The sequence below is a fragment of the Oxyura jamaicensis genome, chromosome 31 (assembly GCF_011077185.1).
Source record: "Oxyura jamaicensis isolate SHBP4307 breed ruddy duck chromosome 31, BPBGC_Ojam_1.0, whole genome shotgun sequence".
NCBI lineage: Eukaryota > Metazoa > Chordata > Aves > Anseriformes > Anatidae > Oxyura > Oxyura jamaicensis.
The window spans coordinates 235,574-249,192 of NC_048922.1; the positions used below are offsets into that span (position 1 = coordinate 235,574).

Sequence of the window (13,619 nt, forward strand, 5' to 3'; positions counted from 1 at the left end):
AAGCAGGTTCCTCAGAGCAGGCTGCCCAGGTAGGCGTCCAGACGGGCCTTGAATATCTCCAGAGAAGGAGACTCCACAACCTCTCTGGGCAGCCTGTTCCAGTGCTCCGTCACCCTCACCGTGAAGAAGTTCTTCCTCATGTTGGTGCAGAACTTCCTGTATTCTATCTTGCGGCCATTGCCCCTTGTCCGATCTCCACAAACCACTGAGAAGAGGTTGGCTACATCCTTCTGTCTCCCACCCCTCAGATATTTGTACACATTGATGAGATCCCCCCTCAGTCTCCTCTTCTCCAGGCTGAACAGACCCAGGTCTCTCAGCCTTTCCTCATAGGGAAGATGCTCCAGGCCCCGTATCATCTTTGTGGCCCTCCGCTGGACTCTTTCCAGGAGATCCCTGTCTTTTTTATACCGGGGAGCCCAAAACTGGACACAGTACTCAAGGTGAGACCTGACCAGGGCAGAGTAGAGGGGGACGATCACCTCCCTTGACCTGCTGGCCACGCTCACACCAGGATTAGCCCTCTTGGCCACCAGGGCACACTGCTGGCTCATGGCCAACCTGTCATCCACCAGGACCCCCAGGTCCTTCTCAGAGCTCCTCTCCAGCAGGTCGTCCCCCAGCCTGTACTGATACGTCCGTTTGTTCCTTCCCAGGTGCAGAACTCTACACTTGCTCTTATCAAACCGCATTTGGTTTCTTCCTGCCCATCTCTCCAGCCCATCCAGGTCTCGCTGAATGGCAGCACAGCCTTCTGCGTGGGACACGTGTGTGGGGGACACACGTGGGGCATGAGTGTGTGGGACATGTGTGTGTGGGATGTGTGGGATGCATGTGTGGGTCACGCATGTGTGTGGGACACATGTGGGATGTTTGGGACACGTGTATGTGTGGGACACGTGTGGGACATGTTTGTGGGGCACACGTGTGGGGGACGTGTATGTGGGATGTGTGTGTATGGGACATGTGTGGGACATGCGTGGGGGGACCTTTGTGTGTGGGACGTGTGTGTGGGACGTGTGAGTGGGGGACACGCATCTGTGGGATGTGTGGGGGGGACACGTGTGGGGGATGTGTATGTGGGATGTGTGTGTATGGGACATGTGTGGGACATGCGTGAGGGGACCTGTGTGTGTGGGACATGTGTGTGGGACGTGTGAGTGGGGGACATGCATCTGTGGGACATGTGTGTGGGGGACACATGTGGGGGATGTGTGTGGGATGTGTGTGGGAGACACATGTATGTAGGGGACGTGTGTGGGACGTGTGGGGGACATGTGTGCATGGCAGGGACATGCTTGGAGCATATGTGTGTAGGGACACGCGTGCAAGGCATGGACGTGCCTGGAGCACATGCGTGTGTGCCCCTGCATTTCCTGGTGCTCGGGAATTTCCAGGCAAGCCCGTGTTCGTTCCACGTGGAAGCTCTGCGAGCTGTTTTAATCCCCGGTGAGGCACTTCACCCTCCCGTCATGGTCTCAAAAGGCACCGAAACCCAACGAAGACGGAGTAAAAAAAACACAGAAATGAGTGACTGCAGGGAGTGCGTGCCAGCTGCCTGGCGGCCAGCCTTGAAACCACAACAAATCGCCCCAAATTCCTGCAACCCGCCCCCGCAGCAGCCCCGGCAGCAGCTCCCGGGGCAGCTGGGTGTGTAGTTTGTCAGCTGTGACTCGCCGTAGGAAAAGCTGGTTTCAGATATCACCAGGGCAGAATGAACAGGAAAAAATGCATATTGAAAAAAAAAAAATGTATTTTCCCATTCTTCCCCCTCCTCCCCTCCTTTTTCTGAAGGTTGTGCCGAGCAAGACGGGTGCGCCGAGCTGAGAAGCCACGATCCCAGCCGGCTGAGAAAGTGCCAGTGCACGTTATCAGGGGGGAATTCAGGACCGAAAAAAAAGCCATTGTTCTCCCTCAGTCTGGACAAGAGATTTTATTTCAGGAAATGGAAACTGTGACGGCTGAAAACTTGAGACGCTGGAGCCCTCCTTCCTTCTGCCTTGCTTTGTTTTTCTTCAGTATTTCTTAATTTCTCAGCTTTGGAGGATGGAGATCTTCTGTAAAACTTCAGAGTGAAATCTGAAAATGATTTGTTTCTCGGGTTGCTTGCCCGGTTTGGCAGCAGGCTTGGCAGAAGGGGCGTGAAATCAAGGAAACACAGAATTAAAACCAAACCTGCGCACTTTGTGCAGAAACTGTTGGGTTTCCAACCTGGGGATGAAATTCCAGGACACGGAGCTTTGTCACTGTTTTGGCAAGTAGGAGAAAGCCTGGGGGTGCCTCTCCTTGGAGATGTCCTTGGGGTGAGGAAAGCAGCCGGCTGTGTACTGCGGCGGAGGCCCCCGCGTCTCCTCCACCAGCACCTTCAGGACGGCTTTGTTGTGGTTGGACATGGTGGCTGAGATGCGGTAGGTCCCATCGGACACAACGATGGAGGAGGTTTTTTTGTCCAGCACCTCCTTCCTGTAGGTTTGGGACTGGGGTCGGTCCCCACGCATGGACCAGTAGAGGCTCTCCAGGCTCCCGGAGATGGTCGGCCCCTGGAAGATCTCCACCGCATACTGGTGGGCAAAGATCGTGTTGTTCCTGGGGTTGTAGAACATCACCGCAATGGAGAAGGGCTCCGAGACGTACAAGAGGGCTCCGGATACGCCCCAGGCACTCAGGTTGCGTTTCACAAAGATGCACGTCTCCCTGGACTGGGGGCTGATGGATGGGGACGGGGGTGTGAAGACTTCACCGCTTTGGCAGAAATAGCTGTGGGGAGACCAGAAAGAGAGCCGTAACGTCAGGCTGGAAGGTTTCCACGTCGCTCTTCGGTTACCTGAAAGGAGGCTACAGTGAGGTGGGATCAGTCTCTTCTCCCAAGCACCAAGTGATAAGAGAAGATGAAATGGCCTCAGGTTGCACCACGGGAGGTTTCAGTTGGATATTAGGGAAAAAATCTTCACTGTAAGGGTTGTGAGGCATTGGAACTGGCTGCCCAGGGAAGTGGTGGAGTCACCACCCCCAGAGGTCTTCAAAAAACCTGTAGACATAGAACTTAAGAGCATGGTTTAGTGGTGAACTTTAGTACTAGGTTAAGGGTTGGACTAGATGATCTTAGAGATATTTTCCAACCCGATCCCATGATTCTGTGTTTTATGATTCCCCATGCACGGGGCACTGCTCTGATATTTGCCAGGACAAGGGGCTGAGACTTCAGGCGGAGGTTGCAGACACCCCCGTCCCCATCCCATCACCCCAGGCACTACAGCAAGGGCTCCGTCCTGGAGCAGGAAGGGCTGCAGGGCAGGAGGGAAGCCAAGGAGTGACATCCCACAGTGACCAGGCTCAAGGGGTGGTGATCGGTGGTTGCAAAGTTCAGCTAGAGGCCAGGACGTAGCAACGTACCCAAGGGGTCTGTACTGGGTCCAATCCTGATTATCATCTTCATTAATGATCTGAATGATGGGGCAGATTATAGCAAGTTTGCTGATGACCACCCCAGGGAGTGGTGGTTACACCAGAGGGTCACACTGTCATCCAGAGAGACTTGGGCAGGCTGGAGACGTGGGTGACAGGAACCTCGTGAAGTTCATCAAGGAGAAGTGCAAGGTCCTGAGGCTGGGAGAAACAACCCCAGGCACCAGGAGGCACCCAGCTAGGAAGCAGCTTGGCAGAAAAGGCTCTTTCCAGTGGTGCCCAGTGACAGGACAAGAGGCAAGGGGCACAAACTGAAACAGGAGAGGTTCCCTCTGAACATCTGGACATCATTTATGGTGACGGAGCACTGGCATGGGTTGCCCAGAGAGGTGGTGGAGGCTCCTTGGAGATATCCAACAGCTGTCGGGACGTGGTCGTGAGCAGCCTCCCATGGGTGCCCCTGCTTGAGATGGACAAAACGACCTCCAGAGCTCCCTCCCAACCTCAGCCCTTCCATCATTTTGTGATCCCAGACCCTGCAGCAAACAGTGGGGTGGGAGCCGATGGGGTGCCCTTTACCTCGGATAAACAAGCCCCGAGGAACCCTGGCGTTTGTCCAGCCCTGTGTTTTCTCAGGGCTGAGCATTTTCTTTGCAAGGTGTGCGCTACGAGGCTGCGGCACTCCCCTCGTCCCCTTGGCACCAGCCCAGGCCCTGGGTTCCTCTACCTCCTGTCTGCTTCCTTGTTCCCCCTGCAGCTTTCGAGCAGCACCCCAAGTTTTGCTGCTCTCATATTCGCGCCCAAGCTTCAGGGACCTTGTAAATCTGGGGGCTGGTGGGCACCGTACAAACCTGGGGTTGCGGAGGGTCACGCTTGTCTTGTTGGTGATCTCAATTCCCACGCTCAGGGACTGGGGCATGCTGAGGAGGATCTCCTCGAGGTCTCTGCGCTTCTCCATGGGGTCAGGCTGCTGGCGCACGGAGAAGGACAGCCTAGAGAGGTTGGAAATCCTGAGGGAGAGGTGCAGGGGGGTCTGTGGGGCACAACCTGCCTTTGGGCAGGGTCCAGCTTGGAGCCAAGCCCCACTTAAGCAAGCTGACACATCCATCTTCAAAATAATGGCAGAGGGGACAGGCTGGGGTGGGCAGCAGAAGCAGGGAGCTCCTGATTTCTTTGCTCTGATTTCTCATCCATTTCTTTGCTTTGATTTCTCATCCGAGCGATGGGAGCAGGAGATGAGAAGATCCAACCCTTCGATGTGGGGTTGAGGCAGCACGGAGATGCCCTAGGGAGCTTGATCCTGTAAGTCCACATCGTGTCCCAGTGAGGTGCTGTGATAGCCCAAGGGCATCTCAGAAGAATAAAAGGGGCTGGTGTGGGTTGGATGAATGAGGCAAAACAAAAAACCCTACCGAGACACCCCAGAATGAGATGTCTTGGACTGGAGCTGGGCTCTGACAGCAGAGGTGAGTGAGAAAGAGGAAAAGCAAGCACAGAAATCACTCTTGGACCCCAGCTCTGCTCTCCTGGGAAACACAGGGCGACCGAGAGGACCCTTACCTGGTGCTGCCCAAGTTGTGGAGGTGGGGAGAAGAAACCCACTGGTCTCTTGGGTTCCCGGGGCTGCGGATGGAGCCTTCTGGGCTGCCCCGCTCCTCCCTGAGAGCCCGATCACACCCAGGGCAGGGCGGCTGGCAGGAGGCAGGGTGAAGCGGGGGTGTTGTCCTGGGAGATGCACACCTCTCCCGGTTCTGGTGGGGGCAGAGGTAATGTCCTTCCTATCACCCGGTACGCTGCCGTGTTTTCGATTTGTGGTGAAAACAGCAAGGACACACCAGTGTTTTAGTTGTTGCTGAGCAACACTTAAATGGAGTCAAGGACGTTTCTGCTTCTGATTCTGCCCTGCCTGCAAGGAGGCTGGGGGTGCACAAGGAGCTGGGAGGGGACAGAACCAGGACGGCTGTCCCCAGACAACCAAAGGGATGTCCCGTGCCGTACAGTGTCCTGCTCAGCAATATAAGGTCAAGGAAAGGAGGAGAAAACAGGGACATTTGGAGTGATGGAGCTGGTCTTCCCAAGTAATCCTTCCTGGAAGTGTCCAAACACCTGCCTGCTGGTGGGAAGGAGTAAATTTGTGTTTTGCCTTGCTTGCAGATGCAGCTTTGGCTTTACCTATTAAACTCTCTTTACCTCAACCCATCCCATTCTGGGGGGTTCTTTTTCTCTTCCCTGTCCCATTCTGGGGATAGTGAGCAAGTAGCTGAGCCCGCCGGTGCTCGCCCACGGCAACCCACCCAGGATGCAGGGGCCACCTCTGCCCCCTCCCCATCACATTGATGCTTTCAGGTGGCAGGAACTGGGTGCACCGCTGGAGGGGCTCAGCCCTTCCCTTGCTCAAGGGTAAAAAAAAAAAAAAAAAAAAAAAAAAAAAAACAGGGGAACAGAGTGGCCACAGCTTCCTCAGGTGAGGAAGGATGGGTCTCAAAGTCCAGGGGCTGCGTTTCTGACCACCAGCCCATGAGGCTGCAGCGCTGCTGGCACTTGTTTCCCCTGCAAGAAGTGGCTGAGGAAGCCAGCTGTTGTGTTTGCTTTCAAACAAGGAGCCGGTGTTTGCCTTCCAGATTGTGTGGCTCTGATGGAGCTGCTCAGGCAACTCTCAGCTGTCCCTACAAATCGCCACCTTCCCTTCCTCATGAAGGAAAATTCGCGATTTGTAAGGACATCTGAGAGCATCTTAGCTCTTCTTTGTATTTATGAACACCCACTTGCACTCCTTTTATTTGCCCTCCTTTATTTCTTTATTTATTTTTGCATGTCCTGAGTATTTTCCCTTTACCTTCTGGCTTCCCTGCCCCCAAATTCAGGAGTCACTGCAGCTCTTGCTGCACTATAGGAAACGGAGGCTTCCCAGGTAGTTTTTTATTGACGTGGGGCACAAACCCAAGTCCAGCTGAAAACCTCCCACCTGGAGGTCAGATAATGCAAAGGGTTGGGGTGGAGGGGAAGGGACGGAGCCCAGCTCCTCCAGCCACTTGTTTTTCCCCTTTTCTGCTTGGTTTCTGCTGCTGGGAACCCGATGCATTTCCTGTAACTGCACAACTCGGCACCTGAAGCATCCAGCCGGGAACCCCGGGGGGATTTCTGCTGTCTGTGGGCTAGGATGGATCTTAAGCTGTACCAGGCAGCTTCCTAAAGCTGTCAGAGTCTTGGCTCAAGCCCTGGGTAACGTCTAAGGAGGCTTTATTAAGCCTGGGTCTTTGTCTCAGCACCCACCCCTTCCAGCTCAGATTCGTCCTTGAAGGTGAGCTGTTTCGGTTTTGCTGTTTGCTAATGTGACCCAGGAACATTTCCAACCCCTCCATCTCCTCTCAACAGAGCTGGGTAAACAGCTGAGGCTGCCTTCAGGGCATGGCTGTTTGGCTTCGCATCCCTTGTACTTCCAGCACAGGGACAATGAAAGGAAAAATATTAACTCAGCAGCTCTCCCTCGAGGTGCAGGGGCCCTATTTTGACTTGGCAGCCTGTGGGCAGGAAGGTGTTGCTGGGGCACATTCCTCAGCAAGGCGGAGGGGTCGTGTCCCCAGGGGATGTGGCTTCATCCGAGTCGAAGTTCGCTGGAGGCTGCACCAGCAAATCCCCTCCTGATGGGATTTCCTCCTGCTGTGCACTGCAGCCCTCGCTGCTGGAACCAGGATACATCAAGACAGCAAGGGAGGATGCTTGGTGGCAGCGCAGCTATTGCACTTGCAGAGGGAGAGTTTCCTGAAGCCAGCACTTTGAGGAAAGGATGAATTTGAAACCTTTTGGAGGAGATGAAAAGTAAAAAAAATAAAAAAAAAATAAAAAAATAAATGCAAGAAACGTGCACTGTGGCAGGTAAGTGTTGTACATGCTTGCTTCAGGATGCTTTTCTTTAAGCTGAAGGCTCTGTGCAGAGCTGGGGAGCTCGTTCTTCCATAAGCACTGCTGTAAAGGTTGGGATTAATATGGAGCAGGGCAGCATGGCCACTCTGTGTCTTACCGTGCCAGGTCCACGTGTGACCCCTTCTCTCGGCAAGCTGTGAATCTGTATGTAAAATCGCCAGTAAATGTCCTATTGCTGTGTGCTAAATGTCCTATTTCTGCATGCACCCCTGCTTTAGACCCTGGAGCGCAGGTGGGCATGGGTTTGGCGAGTCCATATTCACGTGCACGAGGCACCTCAGGAGAAAACCCCGCTCTCTGTAGCCTTTTGCTGGGCAGGGCTTTGGTCCGAGGTCAGTGCTGGCCCATTTTCTCACCAAAACCATTATCCAGGGGTTGCAGAGCCAGGGACAACCCTTCCCAAACTGAGCTGCAGCAAGCCAGCAGCACCAGGGACCATGACCAGGGTCCCCTTCCAGGGCTGATGGTGCCATCCTGTGGCTACAGCTGCTTTCCCTGTGCCTCAACAGCCTGTGCAGCCCAACGCAGCACTGGGACCAACCCTGCACTGGGCAGAAGCTCCAAGTTCTCTTCCCGGTGGTTATTGCACGCCTGAGCATCCTCCAGGTTGGTGTCTGTGTGCTGGGAACACGGTGATGCCAGCGGTGGCAGAGGGAAAGGGGTGAGGTGGTGCCAGCCCACTCGTGTCCCTGTGGGAGGACTGGGATTTCAAGCAGTCCTTGTCTTCAGTCACGTCCTGGTTGCCTCTAGACTTATGTGAAATAGGGATATGACTCCTAACCAGATTTATCTTGAAAATAGAACACCCAAGCTTAAGAGAAAGGACTTACAGCAGACAAATTAGGTGCAATGCAGATGCTTAATGCAGCTGTTTACTCTTCTGCAATGGCATCTGTTTCTTGAGCCAGCTGTGATGCACCCCTGTTTTAGTTCTATCCCCCATCCCCAGGAGAAATGCTGTTTCAGCAAAGGCTCCTGCTCTGCTCCCCTGGAAAACTGCTTTGTTTTTGCTGCTTCCCTTGGGAAGCTTTACTGCAGTGCCCCATTTCCCGTTCTTATTCTCAGGAGAAGGCAAAGGTGTTGCTAAACAAGGGCTGACTGCAAAGCTTCTTATTTTTAAGAACTAGTTTAAGCTGCAATATGCTTTTAAAAACCAGTGAGCTGCACTTGGGAGGAGAAATATCTATCTGATATATAGTCCTGGGTTCCTGCTATTTTTCCCAGGCAGAGCAATAAGCATTTTGGAGGCACAAGGGTGACGGTATCAGGGGAGTGGCAGGCACAGGATGTTTCCATAGGCTAGACTACAGGAATATGACAGCTGCTATGTTGCTGGCTGGTCCTAGCATTTGATCTGAATTCTCTTTGCAGTCATCTGGGAAAAATGTGCGCCTCCAGGACTCACTTCATCTCACCTTAAGGAGTCATCAGCATCAATTGTGTTGAGTCAGGTCTTCTGGTACATGTTTCTGCACAGTGACAGCAAGGGTATCTTCTGTGGTTGGCTTGGCTGAGGCCATCTGCACTCCAGATATGTGAATTTGGGTAAATTAACCCTGTTCTGAGCTAAAGCTGGTTTTCGCTCTGCTGTGTTTGGTTCATTTACTGCCCCTGCTCCCCATGATGCTCTCCAGTTTTACAGGACATTGTCTCCTTGGCAAAATACAAATCTGGACAGATTTGTCATTAGATCTGTAAATTCTGCTAATTTAGATAATAAATAACAGCACCTATGTGGCTGACCTGGCCTCCCAGTGCCAAGCAACGCAGGTCTCTGCACCGCGCTCTTTAAGTATGGAGACCTCCTTCATATCAGCCTTTGTGTCATGTTTGTATGATTTAAGAATTAATCCATGTCGTGCCTGGGTCAAAAGTACTGATAATATCATAAGGTCCTGTGATTTTCTTATCTTGTAAGCCTGGGGTGGTTATTTACGTGCTGGAGTACTTTCATCTATGTCTTATCTAATGTACTAAGGTTGCTGAGAGATTACAAATTCTTTTCTAAAGAAACACCTCAGGCTACGTTATCATAGCTTTTTTAACGTTGTTAAATATACTTTGTCTTCTGGCTTTATGACAAAAAGGTCAAGAACAGGGAAAAAAAAAATCCCTGACTTTCCTCTTTTAGTAGCTTTTCTGCATGAAGGTGAACCTTGGCACACTGCAGGAATGAGGCACTAGTTTATGACACGTTGCTTTTTCTTGCAAAGATTTTTTTTTTTGGAAAAAAAAAGGTTTTTTCTTTAAAAAAAAAAATTGCAACTGCAGCCAGATTCGAAAGTACACTCTGAAAACAGACTAAAGAAGGGAAATAGAGCAAGAAGCCTTTGCTAAAAATGCATGAAGCCAAAACATCTGCTCTGCTCCCCTCCCTGAAAAGACAAACAACTGTGACCTGCTGGGAGCATCTTGTCTCAGCACAGCTCTTGCTCTTTCTCTACCGTTTATCCTCCAAACCTGAACTGATAAAAGGGGAGAAATGAGCCCAGCTGCTTGGGAATTTGGCTTTGGAGAACTGCCTGGGACCATCCTCTAAAGGGAAAAGACTCACTTCAGCCTTCAAGAGAGGTAACTGCTGGGATCCCCCCGTCACCCCATAAATACGGAAGGGCTCTGGACCTTTATAGCCTGATAGCACTGCAGTGCACTGTGCACCGGTGTCTACTAAAGCCTTATACTTCTGTGCATCTGACGTGCCAGGTCATCAAATCCACACAGTCCAATAAACTCGGTTGTCCCTTTCCTCCCCCTGGCTGGAGGCAGGGCCCTTCTAATCCTGGTCAGAGTATTCATTTCTGTGTCTGGAGGACTGCCTGCTGGAAATTGGAGCAGCAAATTTCTTAGAACCCCCTGCCCCCCTTTTCTGATTGTTTTTCCTTGCAACTCATCTACCTGTGCCTCTAGTGTCGAGGTAGATTTTCCATCCCTTTTTCTCATGTCCTCTCCATGGTCATGTAGGTAAAACCACAGGGTGGCACGGCGTGTGTACCCCCATATCATCTTCCTTGCGTGGATGAACGCTTACCCCTGATAGCTGAGGCACTGTGTCATGCAAGTGGGGAGGAAAATATATTCTCTTTAAGCTGGTGGACATCTTTTCTCCCAAGCATTCTCTTTGAGTTGGTGAACCTCTTCAGAAAGCTTCTCCACAGCTGTAATGCAGGCCTATAGGGAAGAGGAGAGACTTTCTTTGTGCTGCTGGAGTTGTCTAGTCAATTTGTCCACTGTGGGTCCCTCATGGTCTTTCCAGGTCATTACTGCCAATGAGCTGGCACATACAAACTTTCACCATGTGGGTCATGTACACTTGACTTCATCTGGATCTTTGGGTAGATATTCGTTGTCTAGGTCATCATAAATCACCTCCAGAATGCCTAATTCTCATGGCAAGATTCCCCTGTCCATGGTGGTCTACTTGCCTGTTTCACATACAAGATCTTCCTTGAAGGGATACTTTTCCTTCAAGCCCAACAGGAGACACCTCCAGAGGGTGAAGATTTGTGCTCCTCTTCCAATTCTTTTGTCAATGCCCCCTTCCCTAGCAAGGGATCCCAGTTACCTGGCTTCCCTACCCTCTAATTCCAGACTATTAACTCCGCTGTCCCAGCACCAGAGCAGCCAGGTGACAAGGTGCTCACCTGGACGATGACCAAAATCTTTTTGCAAATCTCGTAGCCCAAGGATATTCAAAAGTTTGAAGAGCTATCGTAACTCACCTGGAGGAGAAGGGGGAGGTGAAGGAGAAAGGGAGAGTGAACAAGTGGGAGAAATCCCTAGATTGGCTCTCTGAAGAGAAGGTAAAAGGTGTAATTATCAATATCTTCTGAGACATTGTTTCTGAGTTATGGAGTTGAGGGCAATGCTGAGTACAAATACCAGATTAGTCTCATGACCAGTAATTTTTCATACCATAAGCCAACTTTACACCATACAGTAAAATAATAACCCTATACCAATCCCCGGAAAGAATAAGCAGCAAGACAGGGAACACATACAGTAAGTCATGTGCTATATAACTCAGTTCAGAAAACAGGCACAGCAGACCTGAGATTAAAAATAATAATAATAATAATAAAACACCATTGTGATTAACAACTATTAAACTGCTCTACTGTTTATAAGAATTTTGCTCACCCTCCCTGCCCAGTGATATTGTTACGTATCTCCAGGGATGGGGACTGCCATGCTTCCCTGGGCAGCTTGTCCCAGGGCTTTACCCTCCCCTCCATGAAGAAATTCGGGTCAGAACCTAGGAATGAAACAGAGAGCGATGAAGCACCCAGACCCCTAGCAAGGGAAGCGCACCGCCTTGCTGCATCCAGCTCCAGCTGCCGACAGTTTTTTTAGAAATTATGCTTAAATAAGCAAAATAGCTCAAAACAGGTGCAAAAGGTGTGTTTTAGGACAGCTTCTTAGGATTATTCTCTGGGCAGTGTCTTCTCTAAGCTATGCAAGTGAGTAGCACCTGTGTGTTTTTTTAAGGAGCAGCCAGCCCCTGTCCCTTGGAAGGACTGACCCTGTCATCTGCAGTTCCTGAAGCCATTTTCTTGGGGCACGACTCTGCCAACCAAACCTGTCCTTTGGCATTTGCCTTTGGAAATCCCTGAGAGGCTTCTGCCACCTTTCATCCTCATGCCAAAGTTTCTGTACAAGAAGGATTAGGATCAACCGATAGCATGGACAATCACCACCAGGATTTACGTAAACCTTTTCAAAGAGCTCAAATACAAAATTACCCGCATTGTGTAACCTAGCCTCTTCAACCAATCTCCCAGCACAAGAACAAGGCAGGGAAATGTAAGCCTAATTGTTTGCAAGAGCTGCAAGTGATTCCAAGGACCCACAGATAATCCAGCTCTTTGAATTAAGTTTGCCAAGAGGCAGAGCAAACAAAGAGATACAGAGCTGCATGGAGCTGCTCCAGGCAGGGAATAAAAGAAATGCAGGAGCTGTTTGAAAAGCCACACCAAAACCAAACAGGTTTGCAAACAAGCACAGTCAGAGGAGGTGAAGGGGTCTTTGGAGTGCTTCAAACGTTCAAAATGAGATTTTCCTTCATGTCTCCCCAAGCTGCTTGGACTCTGACAACACCTTGGTGCTGCAATGCAATTTGTTGCTTTACAGGGAGGTGGGGAACGACTTGGTTTGGGGCAACTGGCATACACGGGGACACAATGACATGGTGACATGGACTTCCTTGTGGCCTATCCCAATGGGGACCATCATGCTCACCAGCCTGGAGGACTGCATTTATAAGCACCTGAGAATTAGACATGTCAACTACTTTATGCATCCCTCTATGTTCAGCGGGGAAGGGCAGAGTATGTCGTCTCAAAGCAGCAGGCATCTGATGTGTCTCCTAATCCCATCGGGATGCGTTGCTGCTCAGCATCACTTATCACAGGACCACCACTGGGTGCCTCCAGAGGAGACCCAGAACCCTGCCTTAAGATGAGACAAATCACCCTTCTGCAGTCTACATCTAATTAACAACTCATTAGGTACCCAGATAGCGCAGTGCACTACCACTGCGTCACCTTTAGGTGAGATCTGTGAAGAAAAATAAATAAATAAATAAATCTCTTTTCCTTTCCGTTCCAAACCTGATATTGACATTTTGGTGCTTTATTTATTTTTAATTTCCACCCAACTAGGGACTTGGTCTTTTTGGAGGTGGTGCAACAGAGTAATTGCACAGGCTGCTCGGAAGCGTGGCGTGTTTGACTTCTGTTCCCCTTTAGCATGAATGTTTTTTATTTAATGACACTTCACTTTGCTATAACAACCTTAATTAGGTTAATTTAAATTAAAGTAATAATTTCAATTAATGACTTTAATTGATTTAAATTAATTCTAATTTCCCTTGAATTCAGGTTTCATTGGATATGTTTGGGGCTTCTTTTCTTGCTGCTCAAAAATGAATTAATTATTCATACATCATAATTACATTTAAAAAGACAAGCATGCCTTAATTCTTTCTTAGCTTTTTGTCTTGGTTTTGGCTAGGATAGAGTTATTTTTTCCTCCTGGTAGCTGGTATGGTGCTGTGTTTTGGATTTAGCATGAGAATAGTCTCTATCCTAGCCAAAACCAGGACACTTTTATATTCTATTAATTGTGCTGTAGCAAGCATAATTTGAAATTGTTGCATATTAGTATTTTTATTTGTCAATCTTGATAACTACATGTTTTTCCTTAAAGTTTGACTTAAAACATTTGGCTACATTTTAAAATCCTTATCTTCCTTCCTTCCTTCCTTCCTTCCTTCCTTCCTTCCTTCCTTCCTT

General features: G+C 50.1%; 1 protein-coding gene and 2 long non-coding RNA genes across 6 annotated transcripts; 1 reads left to right on the top strand and 2 right to left on the bottom strand.

Annotated features, from left to right (window-relative positions):
* Positions 1–2,152: 2,152 nt before the first annotated feature.
* LOC118155493 lies at positions 2,153–5,207 on the bottom strand. 3 transcript variants are annotated; one of them, XM_035308799.1, is made up of 3 exons: positions 4,966–5,207; positions 4,257–4,372; positions 2,153–2,757 (listed from the first exon to the last, which is right to left on the bottom strand). In XM_035308799.1, the coding sequence occupies exons 2-3, from the start codon at positions 4,361–4,363 to the stop codon at positions 2,244–2,246; spliced, it is 621 nt and encodes a 206-aa protein (XP_035164690.1). In that variant the 5' UTR covers positions 4,364–4,372; positions 4,966–5,207; the 3' UTR covers positions 2,153–2,243. The 3 variants fall into 3 exon arrangements, with proteins under 3 accessions (XP_035164690.1, XP_035164689.1, XP_035164688.1); XM_035308798.1 differs by having other exon boundaries at positions 4,257–4,375; XM_035308797.1 differs by having other exon boundaries at positions 4,257–4,397; positions 4,966–5,204.
* Positions 5,208–5,856: 649 nt separating this feature from the next.
* On the top strand, positions 5,857–11,574 carry LOC118155496. 2 transcript variants are annotated; one of them, XR_004745902.1, is made up of 3 exons: positions 5,857–7,281; positions 8,701–8,874; positions 11,502–11,574. It is a non-coding gene; the product is annotated as an uncharacterized LOC118155496 (long non-coding RNA). The 2 variants fall into 2 exon arrangements; XR_004745901.1 differs by lacking the exon at positions 11,502–11,574 and having other exon boundaries at positions 5,859–7,281; positions 8,701–9,338.
* On the bottom strand, positions 7,305–13,569 carry LOC118155497. The gene is made up of 3 exons (XR_004745903.1): positions 13,430–13,569; positions 8,996–8,999; positions 7,305–7,316 (listed from the first exon to the last, which is right to left on the bottom strand). It is a non-coding gene; the product is annotated as an uncharacterized LOC118155497 (long non-coding RNA).
* Between the last annotated feature and the right edge of the window lie 50 nt (positions 13,570–13,619).